At 36.1% G+C, this 21,863-nt stretch overlaps 2 protein-coding genes across 4 annotated transcripts; one reads left to right on the top strand and one right to left on the bottom strand.

Moving 5' to 3' along the window:
- Window positions 1-1,232: 1,232 nt before the first annotated feature.
- LOC126593012 (aladin) lies at window positions 1,233-10,537 on the top strand. Of its 2 annotated transcripts, XM_050258856.1 has the most exons (14): window positions 1,235-1,443; window positions 1,519-1,574; window positions 1,719-1,880; window positions 2,431-2,545; window positions 2,637-2,736; window positions 2,845-3,028; window positions 3,363-3,417; window positions 5,445-5,532; window positions 5,634-5,709; window positions 6,257-6,356; window positions 8,872-8,923; window positions 9,756-9,893; window positions 10,069-10,156; window positions 10,314-10,537. In XM_050258856.1, exons 1-14 carry the CDS (start codon window positions 1,386-1,388, stop codon window positions 10,374-10,376), a joined length of 1,335 nt encoding a protein of 444 aa, XP_050114813.1. In that variant the 5' UTR covers window positions 1,235-1,385; the 3' UTR covers window positions 10,377-10,537. The 2 variants fall into 2 exon arrangements, with proteins under 2 accessions (XP_050114812.1, XP_050114813.1); XM_050258855.1 differs by lacking the exon at window positions 3,363-3,417 and having other exon boundaries at window positions 1,233-1,443; window positions 2,845-3,098.
- LOC126593011 (alpha-L-arabinofuranosidase 1-like) lies at window positions 10,529-20,059 on the bottom strand. 2 transcript variants are annotated; one of them, XM_050258854.1, is made up of 18 exons: window positions 19,672-20,059; window positions 19,023-19,267; window positions 18,878-18,932; window positions 17,921-18,132; window positions 17,363-17,484; window positions 17,103-17,256; window positions 16,226-16,295; window positions 15,310-15,455; window positions 15,167-15,212; window positions 15,020-15,072; window positions 14,301-14,445; window positions 13,940-14,058; window positions 13,733-13,804; window positions 13,549-13,652; window positions 12,210-12,266; window positions 11,883-12,081; window positions 11,005-11,151; window positions 10,529-10,864 (listed from the first exon to the last, which is right to left on the bottom strand). In XM_050258854.1, the coding sequence occupies exons 2-18, from the start codon at window positions 19,194-19,196 to the stop codon at window positions 10,745-10,747; spliced, it is 1,995 nt and encodes a 664-aa protein (XP_050114811.1). In that variant the 5' UTR covers window positions 19,197-19,267; window positions 19,672-20,059; the 3' UTR covers window positions 10,529-10,744. The 2 variants fall into 2 exon arrangements, with proteins under 2 accessions (XP_050114811.1, XP_050114809.1); XM_050258852.1 differs by having other exon boundaries at window positions 19,023-19,229; window positions 19,672-20,058.
- Window positions 20,060-21,863: the final 1,804 nt, after the last annotated feature.

Raw genomic sequence — 21,863 nt, 5'->3', positions numbered from 1 at the left:
CTCCGTATTAGTATGGGTTTCAAAAGGATACCAAATCTCTGAGCATTTCTTCTTCCCGTTCGTCTTTCTCTGATTTCTGTTGCTTTTAGTTTTTTTTTTTTTGTGATTTTTTATTTTAGAAACACATTTGTGATTTTTTTTAATTTGATTTATTCAAAAAATACCATTAACAAGTAATTAAATATATATACCAATTATCAGTTTAATTCTTTAATTAAAACAAAACATGAATAAGAAATATGAGAAATAAATGTAATTTTACACCACCAAATTTTACTATTTTTTTTCAAAACCTCATCTACATGTGATCCTAACATATTTTCAATTATATAAAAAAAAAAACTTCCCATTCTTACATTTTCTATCACTCTCTTCTCCTCTCTCTTCTTCAATTTTAAAAACAAAAAAAAAAAAATTTCTCATATAAAGTACTTTATGTGTGCTCATATGTTAGTATATATATGCCAACTTCTTAACATGATCATTAGTATAATGTTGTACCAAACATTCGATTAATTTAATTACTACTATCCAACGATTATTTATTATAGGCTTATTATGTTAGCACCCCACAAATTGTTGAATAAACCTCACATACTAATACACCCCCACATTTACTTTTTCAATTAAAAATTCTTTTAATACACCCCACTTCCTTCCCCATAATACCCTCACACCCTACATTCTTAATATACACCTTACATTTTCTACATACATCCCACATTTTTTATATACCCCACATTTCTCAAATCTTATAACACTCATTTTTAATTTTGCCGAATGATTTCAAACTATCTGAACGTTAGTTGGACGAATGATTTCAAATTGAATGATTTGAAAAAATGTTTAGGTTCATTTGAATGTTTTTTCAATAATAATAATAATGATTTCAAAGCTTTCGAAACACTAGTTTCGTGTTTCATTTGTCAAAAATAATTTTTCTCAATCAACATGTTTGTAGTTTCATTGCTTAGAGTTTTATTCAACAATGGAGGGTGGGAGGGATTTTTGATAGTTGAAGTAGATAAATAATACGTTAAAAGTGATTTGGGATGTATTTATAATTTTTTTATTATTTTTTAAACCTAATAAGGTCAAAATTGTCATTACATAATAGAGTAAATAAGTCATTAATATTAAATTTTAATGTGACGTGCATTCAACATTTTGTGGGTCCTAATATAAAAATCTTTATTATATTCGTCTAAAATAATCTGTACGGAGCTCCAAAATGGAATCAAAACCAAACCATGACGAGGTGGATTGAGCGGGAGGGCAGAAAAAGATAGTGGCCATTGCAATTTAGGGGTTAAGCATTTCAGAGGAATCGAAAGAAAGAGGGCAAAACCCTACTCTACTGCTCATCTCCTCCAAGAGGACCACGAATGCCTTCCTTTCCTCATCCCGGTTCTGTCACCATTTGCGAAATCAATCGCGACCTCAGTCAGTACCATCTCTCTCTCTCTACACACACACACACACACAAACATACTGATATTGCTGCATAATTATCTGCAGTCACTGCTGAGAGCCTCTCGGACGATGTAGCCAAGGACACTTATGGAAAGATTCTTGTTAGTAAACCTACAAATTCTCTCTCTCTCTCTCTCTCTCTCTCTCTCTATATATATATATATATATATGTATCTATTTAATTTATGTTGGGTGGGTCGTATACATTGGCCGTTGATGTGACATTGGAGTTTCTCCGTGTGCAGGGAATGGTATTCAGCCCACTTCCGTTTCAATCGGATCAGCTGGTGCAGCCCCCGAGTCCCGACCATGATGCCGAGCAGGTTGTAACCACATCTCCAACAAAGGGATTTCTAAAAAATTTGCAGGGGATTATTAACCTCACTCCTCTCTTCCGCCCTAATCATGTATGATATATTTTCTTTTCTACATTTACTAATTACCCAATTAATTTTAAACTGTTTTTTCAGTGATATAACAGAATTGCAGCTACATTGCATGAATGGTTGTTGAATTAGTGTATGTTCCTTTGGGCTGAGTGATTACCATGGGAATCGAGTTAGGGGTTATCTAAATAACACTGCACATATCATCTTGAGCATGAGAATTATTGGGCAAGACTTGCAAATAATCCAAGTGTAGTATCCAGTATTCTTTAAATTGGGATTTCATTTTGTGCCACTGTCCAGGTGTCCGTTGGTGTTAAGACATGTACCCGTAAAAATTCATTGAATGTTGATGTGACCATTGAATTACAAGTTGACCCTAATTATCCGTACACCTGATAAGTAAATGTTGAAATTCCTTGCCTGAACCGTGTCATAAATTCGTAGAGTTGGGGCCACAACTACGAATACATTGTGTTATCGGTACATTAGAAGGCTTGTAGGATAGGCCAAAGACATGTAATTGAGGAAGTGGTAAAAGGCTTCTTAAACATCCTTACTTAACTTGCAGGTAAATTTATTACCAGAAGTTGATCTTCAAGGAGTGAGCTGGCACCAACATAAACATGTCGTAGCGCTTATATCTGGCCCCAATCAAGTTATAATTCGTGATTTCGAGGATTTAGGTTAGATGCTTAACTATTTACTGCTTTCAATTATTTCAGTTTTTTTTCTGGTAATTTTGTTGGCTTGCCAATGCAATTTATACTTTAACAGAAGGGAAGGAGCCATGCATTTTGGCCAATGAATCCCAGAGAGAGGTCAAAGTACTTGAGTGGAGGCCTAACGGTGGGAGACAACTTGCTGTAGCATGCAAGCAAGTACCTCAATTTTGCTGCTCAAGATCTATATCTACATTTTATATATTTAGACAGGCTGTAAGTTGTAAGACTGAATTTCTCTCGTTGCATGTGTTTGATTTCAGAGGTGGAATTTGCATTTGGGCTGCTTCTTTCCCGGGAAGTGCAGCGTCTATCAGATCTGGGTCTTCTTCCTTCCTGGGCACTCTCTCCAGAGGTTCTGGAATTCGATATACTTTGGTGGATTTTCTTCGAACTCATAATGAGGAACAGATTAGTGCGTTGTCATGGAGTCCTGATGGAAGATATCCAAACAGTCTCTATTCTGATTTTCAATTGTGGTTAAACTTTGGAGACTCTACATTACATGAATATGGAGGCTTTCCTGCAATTTATCACTGTCATCCATATCTGCAAACTTTATCAAATGTTTTGACAAAACTTTATATTTTTGTTTTCCTTTTGCATTGTATTGCCGTTTTTCACAAAAAAATTACTTTCTCTACAGTATTATGTTGTGGCATCAATTTTCATTTTATACATAGGGATATTCTCAAGCAGGAAAAGAGCCTTTATTTTCAGATTAATTTCACACTTTGTTCAGTCGTGCTATATGAGATTTCCTTGATGTGTACTTACATATTTGGCATCTGGTTCTTATGAGAGCTCATCATTTACCATATGGGATGTTTCTCAAGGTATTCATCATATATCACCCGCTTTGATTGCTACTAACATTCTATGTGTTCTCTTTTGGATGCTCACCGTCAAAAGTGTTCTCAAGTTTTCTGAATGACTTTGTTGGCTATTACATGAAATTGTTGTGTGTTTTCTGTGTTATTTAATGTTTCATTAATCAGCTTTAGCACGTTAGTTACTACATTACAACAACCATTCTAGAATTATTACTGGTAAGTAATAGATACTCCTTTGACCCTTCCTCCATCTTTATTCTTTCATTGTATTGAAACTTCAATCAAGGATTGATGTTAAAGTGGTGCGATTATGGTACATGGCTCTAGTCATAACCCATGGAAAGATACTTCCCACAGGCATGCTCCTTTCTTATGCTGCTCCCAGTTTGTTGCAGGAAACGGAGGAAGAAATAAGTTTTGCGAAGACGTGTGGTTGGGGAAATGTTCTGAATGTTCTTTTTCTCAGGCTTGAAAATATGCCCAGGTTTCCTAATAAAGACATTTCTAGCATCGTCGACTATTCTAGTAGTTTGAGGAACTGGACTTTTGGTTTGAAGAGAAACTTGAATGAGGCTTGGGTGGAAGAGTCATCTTCTGTATTGGATGTTCCTGAAAATGTTGCCATTCACTAGATTCCCAGCACGTCTTATTTTTCCGAATTTTGTAATTCAGGCTCAGTGCCTCGTTTCACGCCTATAGTGTGATCAGGAAATCTAGAGCTCTTTCTAGGGTTAATATTCTGTCTTGGCTTGTGGATCACAATAAGGTGAATACTTGTGACATGGTCCAAAGAAGAAGGTCAAATTCTATTCTGCCCCCAATTGGTGTGCTAATATGTAAGAAGAATATGGAATTGGTTGTTTATACTTTCCATCATTTCCCTTTGACGTTACCTTGGCATAAGCTGTTCAGTGATATGAAAATAAGTTGGGTAAGGAGCTTTAAGAAAAAGTTCAGTTTTGGTCCATGCTATGGGCTGTCTATCCAATGAGTTCGGGGGTTGATCTTTCTCAGCTATCTGTTTTTGATCTGCCCTGGGAGAGGCTTTTTGTTCCGTTGTTTCTTTGCTGGCTTTTCTTTTTGTTTTTCTGTAGTGGTCTTCTTGACAACAGAATTCAAGTTGGATGGATGATTGGAAGAGTGCATCGGGTGTGTTGTGCGACCGTTGTATGCCACTAAAGCTCAAGGGAAAATTTTATAGGACGGAAGTAAGGCCATCAGTGCTTTATGGCAGGGATGTTGGGCGGTCAAGCATCAACACATGCAAAAAATGAGTGTAGTGAAGATGAGAATGCTTCGTTGAATGTTGGGATTAGGCTTTGTTGTTGTTGTCGTCTTCTTGACAACACACTCTTTGTAGTTTTATCTTGTTTGTTAGCTTTGAATTGTCTCTTTCTTAACAACACACACACACACACACACACACTCATGTTAAAACATCCATGCTGTAAAGGGACAGATTGTAGCTAATTTATTGATTTCGTTTTTCTGTCAAAATAACTTGATTTGGTTTACTTTTACTCAACTTAAACCTCAAGTATTTGCGACTTAATCATAAAAAAGTTACATATACTGATGGAGAACTGACAAAAGGAAGACTGGTTAGTAAACTACTAATGAATCCTTTTCAATGAATGATTTGGTAGATACTCAGAAGATTGGGCAAAAACAACAAAAGGCAAAGACTTCATTTGATACTGCTTTTAAAAGCTGGCATTTGCTTTTCTTTTAAAAAAGGAATGAATTATTTGGTATATTGCCTAGGTTCTTTTTCTTGTGCTTATGCTGTGTTTTTGGTGCTTTTATAAAACATTATAGGAAGTGCTTTCTAAAAGCGGCTTATGCTCGAGCAGACTGGCATTACTGAGTGAATATTTATGGATCTTTCTTTGCCCCCAAACCACTCTAGCCAGGATCTATTATTTTAAATTTAAAATTTTTTCTGATTAAGATGGTTTTATTTCTTGAAGCAGAAAAAGTACACTCTTATTTCGAAATTTATGATTTCATTTCCTTAACTGGTTTCTCAGGGCTTGGGACACCTATTAGACGAGGACTAGGTGGCATTTCAATGCTGAAGTGGTCGCCAACTGGGGATTACTTTTTTTCGGCAAAATTGTACTTTCATCATTTGACCAGTTGCACTTTTATATTTCTTAATCTTAGTTGAAAATGGGACAGTTTTGGATGAACAAGATGATCATTCTATTCTTTTTCAGTGATGGAACATTTTATCTTTGGGAGACAAACACATGGACATCTGAACCATGGTCTTCAACTAGTGGCTTCGTCAAGGTAAACAAAATTGACATCTAACTAATTTGTTGTTGCACGCAATTTTTTGTCTTGATTTTCTATTTTCTAAATTGATGACCCTTACATACTGCTATAAAAACATTTTGATGATTGAGGTCTCAGCCTATGGTCCATTATTCTGTATTTTCTTTTCTTTTCTCCTGTTTTCTTTTATTTTATTTTTTGTCCATTTTGTGCTGCATAGAAATTCTATGGTGTTCACCTCAAATTCCTTGCAAGATTTTTTAAGTTTAGGCTACCCCCACCTTTTGCACCTCTCTCTCTCTCTCTCTCTCTCTCTCTCTCTCTCTCTCTTCCGTATGACTAATTACTTACTCATGAATCGCATTTAATGGCACATTTCCATAACCGAAAGCACGTTATTGGTCGAAGTTTTTACCTTTTTATTTATACTTATACTCATTATGACTAATTACTTACTCATGAATCGCATTTAATGGCACATTTCCATAACTGAAAGCACTTTATTGGTCGAAGTTTTTACCTTTTTATTTATACTTATACTCATTGTGTCTTGTTATACTAGGGAGCATCATGGGATCCTGATATGCGTATGATACTTCTCGCTTTCTCTAAATCTTCAACCATGGGTTCAATTCACTTTGCTTCAAAGCCTCCATCACTTGGTATGTGAGCTTAGATGAAAGTTATGTTTGAGTGCGTTGACATCTATTGCCTTTTTATCTCTATTTATTGTCTGTTTTTTTTTTTTTTTTTTTTTCCAACTTATGGACATGAAAAAATTGTTGGAAACCTAACAAAAGGCATATAAGATATTTGTTGTGTTGCTTTCAAGTGCAAATATAAGGATAGTATAATGGCACAAGTAAGGGTGTCAAACCACATGGCTGATTAGAACCCTACAAATTACTAGCTTTATGTGAACCCTAACTAAGCAATGAAAATGAAAACTGAATTTAGATTTTTGTTTTGAAAGCTAAAGTAGCTTAAAATGCAAGAGAATGTAAATATGAATAATAGAATGATTCAGAAACAATGGGAATGGAACTAGGGATACCGATTTCACCATTACAAGTCAATTCTATGAAAATTAAGTCAAAACGCATTCAACTTTCCAATCTGCGACTAGGGTTCGTTTTACTCATTTATGATCATCCATTTGATGTGTGGTTGTGATCAAGTACTCCTAATCTGCAACCTAGTTGTGATGTTCAACTTAGATTACCAAATAAGAAATCATTAAAAACAAGAAAACTTCAAAGAACCAAAGAAATCACATGGCAAGATGTATGCATAGCAGTTTCTTCATTCATTCACATGTCCACCAAGATTAAGCATGATGTGTACTATAACCTTGATCAAATAATTCATAAGCAGCCCTAATGGTGATCAAACATTAAGATTAACAAACAAATTATACTATAAAATCAGTGAATGAAACAAGAACACAGATTGGTAATTTGAATACTTTAACTTAATAACACAGAATAGGTTTGCAAGGCTACATCGAATTCCCTAGCTATGAACTTAATTACACAACATGATTACATAATATATAAATATAAAAAACAATATGAGTGAAATTAAAGTTCATAGAAGAAACCCCCTTCAAGAACAGCGCGGTTGCGTGGTTTCTTCGGTGTCAGGGGATGGTGAAAGGAAATAGGGTTTTGTTTTTGGAAGAAAGCTTGAAGAAAGAGAAGAGAGAGCTCTGGGCGACCCCCAAGGGGGCTTGTTTAAAAGTGATCTGAAACCCTAGTATTTATATGCTAAATGGGGCTATAGCTGATTGCAAGGTGATCCCAACCATTAAGCCAAAGTTTTGAACGTTTTTCCTTATTTGGCTTCTCCAAAGCAGGCTAGATACTCAAATTCCTTTCCCATTTTGCTCCTGGTCTTCTAACAAGCCAGATTCGTCTTGGATTCTTTATTTGAGCTTCAAAACAGGCCACTAAACTTCTCTCCACGTTTGAACAGGGTCAGCTACAAAAATGGCATGTTTTCACTTCTTTTGCCTTCAAATTGATCCTGAAGTACATGTAACCGCACATTAACACAAAATAAGGTAAAATGCAACCAGTTTAACTCAAAAACATCACAAAGAGACTAGAAATGGATGGTATAAATGCATGAAATATAAGAGTTATCAATATTTTGAATAAGAAGTTAACATATAAGATGTTTTGAATAATAATTAAGGTTCTCTTCTTTCTAGTGGAAAATAGTTCGAGAAATCTCGGAAAGAAAGCAAAACTGTGGATATAGAATATGAAATTTGAGAAAAAAGCTCAGCAACAATATTTTAGTGCTTTGGAGGAAGCTTTTAATCTTAAACTGATATCTATATTACTTGAGGTAGTACTTGGGTATTGTCTAGTGTTATTAAGACATCCAAAGATTGAAAATTGCATTTGTCTTTATGATCTCAGATTCTCTGTTGAAAAGGAAAACTTCAGAAAGGGAGAACAATCTATTTATTGTATTGCAATTTGCAATGAATGGAATTCATGAGCTATTTATAGGATCAAATCTCTCTGAAAATCTGCTGTAGAATTTCAACACGTAAATCAAGCTAACAAGCAATTACAATGACTGTTAACTTAAGAAATGAGGAGCGTAAATCAAGCAATTTAGTTATAATTTCCTACTTTAATAACACTCCTGAAGTTTGAGCATAGAACCTGACTCTCAGCTTGGTGCAAGTAGAAAGAATCTTGTGATATGCCTAGTGAAGATGTCAACAAAATACTTTTCAGTGGGATAAATGAGTCAAAACCTTTTCTGATGCCACTTTAGTGTGTAGGCTCGTGATTTTCTTTTTGTTGGAAAACCTGCCCAATCTGCACCGTGATATCCTTCAATACGAGGATTTCTTTATTTCAAAAGAATAAAAATTCTCTGAATACATTTCCTTGCTTAGTGGGAGCAGTGTAACCTTGGGAGCTAATATTGACTTATTTTTTTAAAGAAGCATTTTCATGTAGACTGCGTTCCTTTTGACAGATTGGTAATGTGATGGTTGTCATGAGGAAAAAGAACTTGTGAAATTCGATTTTGAAACAAATGTCAACGGTGTCATGACAAATAACAGTTTTTGACATGCGCACTTATTACCTGTTGAAGTGATGTTTGAATTTTATTTCTGAATCTCACTGGTAAAGTGATGTTTGAATTTTGCAGATGCGCACTTATTACCTGTTGAACTACCAGAGATGATGTCCTTAACAAATAGGTATACATTAATTCATTTTTATTGTTTATTTTTCACTATTTGGATTGCTTTATGAGCGTTTGATCAACGACATCTCATTTAATGGGCTGTCTTCATGGGTTGATTGGAAAAGTTTTATTGGCATTATTTCTTGATAAGCTAGATGTTGTAATCGAGTTAATTTGAGACTTTTTTTTTTTTTTTTTCATTTTTTAAATATTTTATGGTACCCATTAATTTTCTTAATTCCTGAATTGTCTAGTAAGAGGGCCAGCTGCCTTAATTAGGTAGTCAGAGGTGAAGTCAGGTTTTCAACATTTCAGGTTCGGAGTGCTTATAATGCTTACTGAATTAAATCTTACTTTGTCATTCACCCATCATGTTTACTGCCCCTCACTATGCGATCACAGTGCTGTGTGCTGCCATGTACTCCTGTACCCAAAGACAATGCATTTGCTACTAATTGCCGTCTGAAAACAAAAGAAAAAGTCAAAAAAATGAAAAGGAAAGAAAAGAAGTAGTTACTAAAGTAGACGTGGTTATGCTATGCATATTGCCTGATATGTAAATGAATAGATTTAAGGTTCCAGTTTGCGATCGTTTTCATCCTTCCGCTCTTGTTTCCTTCGTATTATGTTCCTGCCTGGACTTTCTGTTTCAGTTTGGACAAGAGATTAAACATTCTTTATGAGGATTGAATATTGATTGGACTAAACAGTCCTCAAACTAATAATTTCAGAAAAGCTTTACGGTTTATTATTTCACATTATAGTTGCATTGCAATAAACATCGGGGTAGATATACATTGTAATGTTTGTCCAAAACAGTTGTGATTTGTTGTTATCTCCTTCAGTCAAGGCATTGAGAAGATAGCTTGGGATGCTTCAGGAGAGCGACTGGCTATATCTTTTAAAGATGGGGGTGACTTATACCGGGGTCTTATTGCCATTTACGATGTTAGGAGGACCCCTCTAATATCTGCATCATTGATGTGAGTTGATTATTCTTATTGTTTGTATTGTAGTTACCATACTTTTTCTCTTTCTCTAAAACATTGGCTGAATGATGCATTTTATCTGTGTATACACGGTTCATTGAATTAATTTTGCTGAAAAAGGGGATATGAATCCTTGTGTTACTAACGATTTACCATGATGTGAATTCAGTGGGTTTATTAGAGGTCCCGGAGACAATCCAAAACCAGTGGCATTTTCATTTCATGACAAGTTTAAACAGGGACCATTGCTTTTTGTGGTAAGTCCGAGTCCTAGTACTCAAATGTTGTGTGCTTTGCTTTACCCCATGGTACTTGGAACCCTTGTCTATAATCCGTGTTTAAGTGTGTCTCTGTATCGATTTCTCGAAAATAAATGATGAAATTTTAGACAAACTAGTGCTTTTGCTTTTGCAGTGTTGGAGTAGTGGATTTTGCTCTACCTACCCTCTCATATCTCGTTCCCATCTTCTTCCCTAGTTTGTTACCGCCCGAGTTTCCAGTGACTAGGAGACTTTGTAGCTTATTTTCACTTCACTCTTTTTTTCAATGCTGAAAGGGAAGTGTTTATTGTAAGGTACGATTATTCAGTGTTGAAAGGGTTCCTTCTCACAATGAATTACAGAAACCGGTTTTGTCAATTCCACTGCTTTCATTTCACCTCTAAACAATTCCAAGTGCACAACATTTACAAATAAATATACGCGCCCGAAGCAACTAAGAAATGCCGTTTTTGTGAGGTTATTTCATATAATTACACTGGATTATTGCATATGATTACGCTGGGACTGGCAACTGGGTTATTTTACTTGACTTAATTGACACGATACAATGTTCATCCCTAACTTTCACATAGAAGAAACAAAGAGAGATTCCAGTAACAAATCAATTGAGGTGAAGGACTGCGGGGAGATTACAACTTCCATTTCCTCACCAGCCGACTCCAGCAAGCTCTGTTTCGGTATCACCTGCATTCAGTTACATTGCCCACACAACTGTTATCTTTCTTGATTTCTGATCCTAATTTGCAGGCAACACTGGTTCCCACGAATTCAAGCGTTTAGGATACCAAAGGAAAATATTAACGATACAAAGTTGATTCAGTTACCTTCTTTGGTTCTTTAAAGGAATTCTCATCCATCAAGTTGTTTGATGTAAGCACAGTTTTTGTCGATCCAGATGGACTAATAGAATTTGGCTCCAACCCATTCACAGAAACCTTCAGATTCACTGTGTTGGTTCCCAAGTTCACAACCTGCGCAAGGCAATAATCATCACAAATTAATGAAACGTCACAGAATACGATATGCACCATACTGGTAGAAACCGTTTTCAACTCGGTGATAAAAAGAAGCCGAAACAGAAATAACAGAGAACAATGGATGACTGCGTAAATGATATTGACACTTCTCCAAGAAATGTTAATGTATTTGTATGAAGACACTACTGTACTACAGAAATATATCATCTCTAAGAAAAAGTTGATGGATTACTGACATGCCCCGGGCAATATGATTTTTCATTATTTATTTCCTTTTCCTTGGAGGATGTTCTACATACTTATAAATTTTTTTAAAGATTCCTATTGTAGCTACAGTTTAAACATGTAGTTGCTTCAGACAAGATACGTATGGAATTCCAAAATTGAGCAGAAAATGAAGAATATTGAGGGTTTAGGGTTTAGGAATGAACAACATTTACGGGCTAAATTATTAAGGATCAAATTCAAAGAGAATGGACAGTATTTATAACGAAAATAAAGAGCAACTGCTCCAGACAAAGTATAATATACGTTATTCTGAAGCAACAAACGACAGACTAGTTTAAGAACAATGTGATAAATGAGCTTGTTTCCATTCTAGGCCGTCCAACTACGTATTAGAATGGCTATAAACACTTTAAGGGTATTGACATGTTATAAGTTATTCATAGAAAAAACAAAAGGTTGGATGACCGATCTCAACTAAACATAAAAAAAAGTAATACCTTTATTCTTAGGTAAGTATTCTTGTTTTTTGAGTTTTTCCACGAAATTGCAGATGCAAGAAGTGAAGTAGAAGAATTTGTTTGGAGTGTTGTGTTGTAAATAGTTGCTCCGCTAGATTCGTTGAAAAGACATTGCACCCAGTAGCTAGGAGTCCCGTAAAGCTGTGAGGAGTCAAAGACAATTGCATCCGGATTCCACCTAGATGACGGACAAGTTTCAATTTAGTAATAACTAAACAGCATCGATCCTCTTTTGCAAACAGCATTGAAAACCACCCTAATATGTAAAATTTAAATTAGCCAAAAGGAACAAGCGGAGAAGTATACCGCCTGTCATGGGTATTGACAAAGAGTGGTGCATAACTTGCCATCTCAACAACATCACTGCATTCGTAGACAAAAAAAAATACTCAGTAGCTGCCCAGTTTAACAATTATAGAAACATTTTTGCTAAAATTAGATGCAAAGGTGACAACCCCGGAATCCCCATGTACATAAGAAAACACTTAGGGTAGGAAACTGTAATGAAAAACCACAACAATAACAACAACAACAATAAAGCCTATCCCGCTAAATGGGGTTGGCTGTATGAATCCCGGAGAGCCAAATTTTCTGCTAGCTCCAAGTACTCCATTTCTTTTCTTAAAGTCTCTTTCCAACTGTTCTTGGGTCTTCCAATACCCCTATTGCCCCGAGGCTCTAGTTCATATTCGCATTTTCTAACTGGAGCACCTGTAGGTTTTCGATTCACTTGTCCAAACCACCTTAACTGATTTTCTCTCATCTTATCTTCAATTGCGGCTACCCCTACTTTACCTCGTATATCTTCATTCTTAATCCTGTCCTTTCTTGTGTGCCCACACATCCAACGAAGCATTCTCATCTCCACTACTCATTTTTTGCACATGTTGATGCTTGACCGCCCAACATTCTATGCCATAAAGCATTGCTGGTCTTATTGGTTGAGATCTCCATCCAATTCTCCGTTCTTTTGCAAGATAGATCCAAGGTAACAAAAGCATTGACTTTTTGGTACTTCCTAATCTCCAATCCTCACCCCTATCTCTTTGCCTATAGCATTAGGTGAAATTATCATGAGAAACTGCGATTTCTACATATTTTAGTAGTTCATTATGCAATTTACTGCTAGAGTTAATATCAAGACAACCCGTAACAAATGGATATTATCTGGACGCCTTCATCCCTACAAACCATTAAAATAATAAAAGCTAACTCTTGTTCAAACACTCGAATTTATAATCTGAACAACGAAAAAACATTAGAATTTCTAGTTGCCAAAGCATTCCTATGCTTCAGGTATATCAGGAGACCTCCAACCTTAACTTTACTCAATAATCCATGCCACTGAGAGGAACTATTTAATGAATACCATCCTTCTTAATCAGATTCCTGGACAACCTTCAAGCACTGGCCATCTTTAGTCTAGTAATATTTCTATGGGATTGGGAATAACAGAACTCTTCGATTGACAATAAACAGATGTGCAGCTGGTCTTACACACGGAGATGTTGTAACACACTACATGGTTGTGACATGCAGAAATGCAGGAACGAAATTAACTTCTTTGAGAAGAAATACTGTATTTGCAAATATATCATATTATAAAGTAGTAGTATATAAAATTATGCGTAGATGTACAACACACCTGTTTTTCTCCAGTCCAATAAGAAATCCGGCTTCAGCTAATGCTGCTAGAAGACTTCCTGTTCCGGCATCTTTTCCAGTCACGGCATACTCGCTCACAAAAGCCTGGATCATATTGAAAGCTAAGAAAGAAAAATAGGTAGGAACTTGGAGCAGGTTAAATCATACAAAGGCTTGTGAACTACCTTGGGACCATCACGTGATGTGTGATCAAAATGATTAGCCATAGAAAACAAGTCGCTGGAAGATGTATAGATCTAAACAAAAAACAGAGGGTAAGAGTACTATCGCAAATGTCATCCATGTCGCCAAATCTTCTATGGCCCCATACGTTGTATGGTAAAGATGATTATTGTCAAGTGGAATACAAGTAGCGGTGTTATGATACTTACATGAAAATCATACATATCAGCTGGATGATCCAACTTTTGAGAAGAACCGTCGCAGTTTGAAATCATCTTGATGTCAGGATAGGCTTTTCTTATAGCACTATAGAACTTAAGGTAATTTCCTGGTCAAGAGAGAGGGAAAGCTTAAGTCTTGATGAGAGTTAAAATAAATTTTAAAAAGAAGAATGTCAGATACATCGAATCACAACATTGAAAATCCAAGGTCCCTCTTCCCCGTTTCCAACGGGTTAAAAATGATTGGCTCAGTCACATGCAAGCAGGTGTGTAACGTGTGTTGCGAGAGCAAAATTCCACATCAGGTATATATTCTAAACAAGAAACATGAACTGCGAATTATACAAACCTAGGTAGTTCGTTTTTTTACAATCCTCATTCCCAATAGCAACATATCTCAAGTCAAAAGGTTCTGGGTGTCCCATTTTAGCACGAAGAGAACCCCATGTAGAATTAGGACTGCCTCTAGCAAATTCAATACCATCAAGAGCTTCCTATAACCAAGAAATGTGAAAGGTAATCGATCAATTTGAGATTTATCAGCACATACTGTGCATAATAACAAGATTAAGACTTGAATAAAAAAGTTATCCAATAAATTTGATATCGACACCACAACCATTTATTTTATGTTTGAGAAGTTAGAGCCTAATGCAGAAATTCCTAGTAGTGACCAATGCACTGCATGCTTTGTACTGCAGTTTGTCACTATGTTTGATGTATTCCTCGAGTGGCGATTTGCTGCTGGAATCTCTACCCTACCCTCACCAAAGCAACCCAACTTGGCTACAGAAGAGACACTACATTTTAAGCGGTGCATATCCTCTAAAGAGAATAATGAAGTTTTGCTTTGAGAACACTGAAGTCATTTGACACCCATATTTGGTAAATCTTTTATGTTGTACACCAAAGCACACAAAGCTAAGTCGTAGATTTCATGGGTTAAGCATATTTTTTTGAAAAACTTAAGTGTCATCGGCATGTATTTGCTTCAATGATACATCAATTTTAGTAACAGTAAGCCAGTTACCCATTATCTATGGAGAAATGGTCAGCTATCAGGCATACCTGTACAAATGGTAAGACATTGGAAGTATCAACTTGATCATTGTGACTGATTCCTGCAAATTGAGAAAGTTAACACTGACATATATCTAAAGTAACGTAAAAACATGACTATAAAAAGTACAGGCAAAGCGTTGAGAAACAGTGTACCATTATTGAACACCCATATTGGCAATGCGCCAAGGTCCTCTGATAGCTGCAGAAACAAAAGTTTTTTTTAATAATGGTTTACATACAGTACCAGCATTATACTGGGAGCCCCGATCATTCCTCAACAACAAGAAGATACCTACTTGGAGAAACTCAAAATAACCAAGTCCATCATCAGTCCAGTACATCCAAACATCACCAAAGTGTCCAGGTCTCTCCTCCCAGGGTCCAATTGTTTCTTTCCAACGAAATGCATTTCGTAACCATTCACCTTCAACGAAACAGCCACCTAGCCGAACATAAAAATGAAACCCAAGTGTATTAGGTTGCATTCTGAGGAAACAGTGGACATATAAGGCTTACATGATTATCTATTAACCTAAAAATCAAGGATTTTAGCACTGATTGGAATTTAAAAAAGTGTCCCTAGATTATTTTTTTGTCCAAGAGGTCAGGACAGCAAGCACAAAGGTTCCAGAATAAGGAAAACAAATTTCATGTTCAAATACATACAGAAACATCAGCATTTAAAATAATCTATTTGATAAGTACGAGTTTTTAAATTTGAGAAGTGTTGCATAGTAACTTTTCGATCACACACACACACACACACAAAGATACATATGTACATATTCAATGTACATAGTTAAGTTCATCTATTCGCCTGCCATAGCATAGACATTCACTTCATGCTATTCATAGAAAATACATACTTTTAGTATGATTGTAACTAATTTCCAAGTAATAAGCTAATAAATACATCATGTTTATTTCTTCATCAACGATATATTTCTGTCAGATCGCTAATCCTTTCCAACCTTGAAAATTCACTACTAAATCATATATCAATAGTATAAATTATGAATTGTTTCTCAACTAAAATTAGGAATATTAACCACATAGAAACACAAAATAAGTACATATCCAAAAGTTTCTTTGTAAAAACTGTGAGGGCAAGATGGCCTCACCACGGCTTGCATATACTTTTCAAGGGAGAGTTATATATGAAAAGTTCAAGTTTAGCAGCAGTCAAGTATTAAGTTGTAATTCCCGATTTACCTGGAAATCTGAAAAACCGAGGTTTTAAATCAGCCAACATTTGGACAAGGTCCTTCCGAAATCCATGTCCCTGAGCCAAATCAATTGATTCTTAATGAGTAACGACACATAAGTAATGCATGTATCAGAGTATCAATAAGTTTGAATCTTTACAAGTAAGCATGTCGAAAGTTGGCAAATCAATATACATGGGCATAAACTTTGAGTAACACCAGATTACATGACCAAATTTCCGAAAAAAGGAAAAATGTAAAATCTAAGTTCAATTGTTTTTCAATAAAATGTTTTTATAACATTACAGAATCCAGAATATTCTGTTTCTTACTTTAGTTATAAGAACATAATTTTATTTCTAAAAGTACCTCAAGAGAGAATGGATTTCCTTTTCTCTCCAAGTAAAGTACCACAGATACCTGGCGCACCCAACTAACATTTCCTTCCTCACACAACTTTTTCCATGACTCCCAAGCCACCAGACAATGAATAAAGAGGTGAACTGTGGACTCAAGATTAGCTTTTCATGACTTATTTGATGTGGATTTTCTTATCAATTGCCTCAAGAAATTTCATTTTCATTTGTCTTGGCTACAACTTCATGTATTTTCCCATAATCCCGACCAGAATCCACCTCTTAATTTGGGCTCTATATTCTCCCTTTGTTCAATCCAATGGCTTAACAATAAGTGGTGTGCAAAAATCAATTCCCAAGAATATATTTGTGTGTTGCGTGTGTGTGTGTGTGTGTGTGTGTGTTTGTGCACACACATAATTGTACTAACCTTGAAAAACAAGGATCAGGTGATTAAACACATCTAAATAGTGAGATGACACAATCTCAAGCCACAAGCATGCATGAATTCGGGGAGAAAAAAGGTACCTTATGTGTATCCAAGGGAATGGCCGACACTTGATCAAACCATATCACCCCTTTACTATTTGTTGTCAATTGCAGTCTTGAATTAGGATTTGTTCCTTGGGCTTCCATTTGAATCTGGAATTTTGTCCAGTTTGAAACTTCTGAACCAGAAGCGCTGCATACAGAATGAAAATACAAAAGTTAAATCTTGAATGCGGAATAAAATTGTTTTAGTAAGGAACGTTTGATTGCAAAATATCAACAGAACAGAGGATGCGCACATAATGTTAGCAGCAGCAAGTTTCTGCAACCCATCTGAGCCCGTCAGTGATAGGGATACATTGATTGATCCAGATGAACGAACATGAAGCACAACACTGTAGGTCTTCCCCTTTTCTATATTCTGAACAAAAAATCATAAATAAAAAGACCGTACCAAAGAGCCAGAAGGAACAAATGCAGAAAATATATAAATATGGGTCGGCTGTTATTGTTATTCTTGTCTGTGGAGTAAAGTTATCTTGCCATAAAAATGGTCATGTTGCTAAACGATGAACATGACCACAAATTCTGGCAAAAATCGACTTGATGAATGGTCATATTCACAGCTTATGTTGCCAGCCAGTCTGCCATGACAACATTTCCATACGTGTGTGTGTAGGTTGCGAAGGTTAGGCATTACAGCGAATAACTTTAGTGTGCAAAAAAAAAATCCCACTCAAATGGACAGAGGGGAAAACTTTCACAACTTTTAAATGGGAGAACTGAAACGCATAGGAAGGAAGGAAAAAGATATATGGAAAACTGAACCCATTCAGACGAGGTGTAAAAGTTCATACCATGCCCCAGTACCCAGGGTTATAAATTCCAACACCCCCAGCAGGGCAGCTATTGGCGCCTTCACTGTCACATAGTACCTCCATTCGGAGTGCAACCTTATTGCGGTCAAAGCATGATGAACGGTCTGTTGACACAATCAAAGAGGATTCATTCCCAATTATAGCCCAAGGATCAATGTTAGAAGGAGTGTTAGGTCCCCCAGCTTCAAAACCTGTGGGAAAAAGTTATCGAGAAACCCAGCTTTAAAACAGCCTGTTAACATAACGAACCGGTATAGCTCATGTAGTATTTGATATTTAGCTACAGTACATTCTGCATTTGATATAATTCTAACGAAAAATTTGTAACCTCATACTGAATAATTCAAAGCCATTCATAAACTTCGACAAACTTAAAACTGACAACATGGTAAAAAATTGAAGGGTTGAAAAAAAGAGGGATCTGGTAGTATGTATTCAATGCAGACAGTGAAATATATAAAGATGGAAAACAGTGTCATACAAAAAAGGAGAATAATTCTCGATTGTGCACCAACCACACTCACACAAGAAAATTGACTTCCGTGAAGTACAGCCTAGTCCATCTCTAATTGCACATTGAAGTGTGAGCTGACAGAAACATATAAAATCTTGTCTTTTCAGACTGTATCTCGTCTTCGCTAGATATCTCAGAACTTGAATGTTCAAATGATGTGAGACATCTCGCAAGAAGGCGATCCTTTCTAAGAAGCTGACTATAATTTGGCAATTCTCTCTTGCTAGTAAAAAAGATGCTCACGTCACCAGACTGATTTTGAACCACACATTCATGCCGCAATAACCTAATCATGGTCTACATTTACAACCTAGCAACAGAATAATAAGCATCTTATGTTGCTAGACAGAGCGAACATTTCCCTATATTTGCTATAATTTCACTTTTATATTTAGCTGGAATTCAGAGAATTTGGAAGTAACCTCTGTTGCTTACAAGCTCAGCCCACACCCCGCCAGCACCAGCGTGATTAATCTCCTGCAGTGAACAATTTTTAGAAATCTGATACTTCTGCACAAATTTTAAATTAAATTTGTTGGAAGTGAAACCAAAGATGAGTAATGGAACCTCAAAGAAAATTCCAAACAGTGTGTCAGATATTGGGCGTGCGGATGCTTGAGAAGCATCGACAAGCAGGTTTGCTGTCTGGTCCGTATCAACTCCAATGGCAAAACAATGATAGAAGAAGCAAAGCAAGAGATATAGCAGAAGAACAATGTGAGGGGATTTGCAAGAGCCCATTGCGCACTTTCCACAACCAATACTGACTAGAGCCTAATAAAGTATCGATAACCGAGAGAATTCAGTTACATCTGATCAATTAATTAAACAGAAAGAAAGAAGAATCAGAAAGTGCAAAATGGTGTTTCAGGTTTACAACAACAACAAAGCCTTATTCCACTAAGTGGGGTCGGGTACATGAATCCTAGATCGCCACTGCGCTCGCTTTCAGGTAATCAGATATAATTAAGGCAAAGCAGCTATACTATACACAGAAGCTCAATCAAACTAATACAATTAACATGAATTAAGCAACTGCAATGCTGTGTTGACCAACTGAACTGATCAAGGACAATTTCTTCCAACAACCATTGATTTATTCAACTCAAACTAGTCTATATATAAATATATTTTTGTTTAAATTAAAATAAAAAAACCCAACAGAATACCCACAAGGATGGTGGATTTCATTTCAAAAACTCTGCAAACAAATTACCTGAATAATCTCTTGTCGCTTTTTTTCTTGCTGTTGGTCTCCAAGACTCCAAGCTCCAATCAAAGAAAGAAAGATTGGTTTATAAAATCGATATTTCCAAGAGGCATGCAGAAAAGTGCTAAGAAGAGTGTGTTCACTCGGTGACTCGGTCTGTGTTTTTTTATCTGGTGGCTGGTGCTATATATATATATATAGAGAGAGAGAGAGAGAGAGAGAGAGAGAGAGAGAGAGAGAGAGAGAGGAGTATCGGGGGGTTTGCCTTGCTTTCACGTAAGCAGATGCAGAGCAGAGGCCATTAAGCAAAAGCAAGCAGGCAATGAAGCTAGCCAGGCTCAGTGACTGCCCGCCCGTCTGAGGAAGCGGAAGTGGGAGTGGAAGTGGATTACAACCAAAACCAAAACTAAAGACATTTCGATTTGCTAAGAAATCTTCTGCGTCCCACTGGCACGGTCCCACCCGAGAGAAAATAATATGGGTGCATTTTTGCTCATCATTCTAAATTTTGGTTCACTATGCATCTAATCATCTATCAAGTGTCTTTTTAATTAATTTTGGCTAATTTTTTTCAAAATTGAAAAAGTAACATTTAATGTAAAGGTTAGCTAGAGTTAGGTGAATGACACATAACAAATGACTGTATGATGAATATACACCCTAGTTATGTCGGTGAGCAAAAATGCTCCCAAATAATATATCCAATGTTGCTCTGAAAATAGTCATTGAAAAATGTATTCTTTCACCAAACAATTTTCTTTTGATACTTATAACACTATTGCTATAGTAATATAATTCATATATTGATATTATACTCATGAAGTTAATATATTGGACATAATTAATTTTTAGGTAAATCGCCAAAATGGTTCATGAGATTTGCATAACTCATCACTTTGATCCCTGAGATTCCAAATCGATAAAAGTGGTCCCTGAGATTGTCCACCATCCATCATTTTGGTCTTTCGGTTAAAAACTCCGTTAAAAGTCCCAGAGCTCTTGGCCGGAAGTTTGGACAAGGGCAATTTTCAAAGCTTTGTAACTCAATCGTTTCTTAACCAAATTCGATCCATAATATATCAAAATGAAAATCATACTTATCGACTAGACAAGGAGAATGATACCTTTTTTTTATGGCTAACTCGTTGTGGTTTGGTCGGAAAAAGACTCGAAAGTGGTTGTCTTGATCTTGAGTTAGCCACATTCGAGTCATTTTTCCGACCAAACCATAGCGAGTTAGCCGTAAAAAAAGGTACCATTCTCTTCGTCTCGTCGAGAAGTATGCTTTTTGTTTTTGAATCACTTGATTTCGTTGAGTATTGAAGAAGTTATGAACGTTTAAAGTTTACCTAGTTTCCGGCGAGTTTTCAAGTTTTCACTCGGACCAGTCAACTTTGAGGCTATTTTCCGGCCATCTTCGGCAACCATTGGGCTTTGAAATAGGTATAATCTTATTCTACACTTTTCTATCTTCATTTTGATATATTATGGGTTGAATTTGATTAAGAAACGATTGAGTAACGAAGCTTTGAAAGTTGTCCAAACTTCTGGGCATGAGCTCCGGGACACTTAACGGAATTTTTAACGGAAGGACCAAAATGATGGATGGTGAACAATCTCAGGGACCACTTTTATCGATTTGGAATCTCAGAGACTAAAGTGATAAGTTATGCAAATTTCAGGAACCATTTTAGCGATTTACCCTTCATTTTTTTTTGTCTTAACGTGAAAGGCATGTACAAGTGTAAGTCAAATAATATATTGATAATGCATCGACTCGTGTTTCCAACGCATACACAGATAGAAAAATCTGCTGCCTCACCTAACCCTTATCCCCAACAAACATTCATCCGCCTGACGTACAAAGGTAAGCGCGCAGGCACCTGCCGTAGATGGAACATTCCCCCTCATCCTTCTCATCCTCATCGTTTATGGAATTGGGATACAATTAATTTGTCTCGTCCTTTCCAACCAAAATAAATAAAATCAATATTTGTTTGTCACTTAACATTACCATCTAGTACTATTCTTCTTTATTTATAAATGATGAATCTTAATTTTATTTTTTGCCAAAAACAAATTTGAACCACATTATTGCTAGCTATTATGAGGCTAAGCTGAGCTCACTCCCTTAGTGTAGATTGTATTGTTTGTTCGAATTTGAACTATATTATTGCTAACCATTATAAAGTTAAACT

This window comes from Malus sylvestris, chromosome 12 (assembly GCF_916048215.2).
Source record: "Malus sylvestris chromosome 12, drMalSylv7.2, whole genome shotgun sequence".
NCBI lineage: Eukaryota > Viridiplantae > Streptophyta > Magnoliopsida > Rosales > Rosaceae > Malus > Malus sylvestris.
This window is presented reverse-complemented; position numbering and strand designations above follow the sequence as displayed.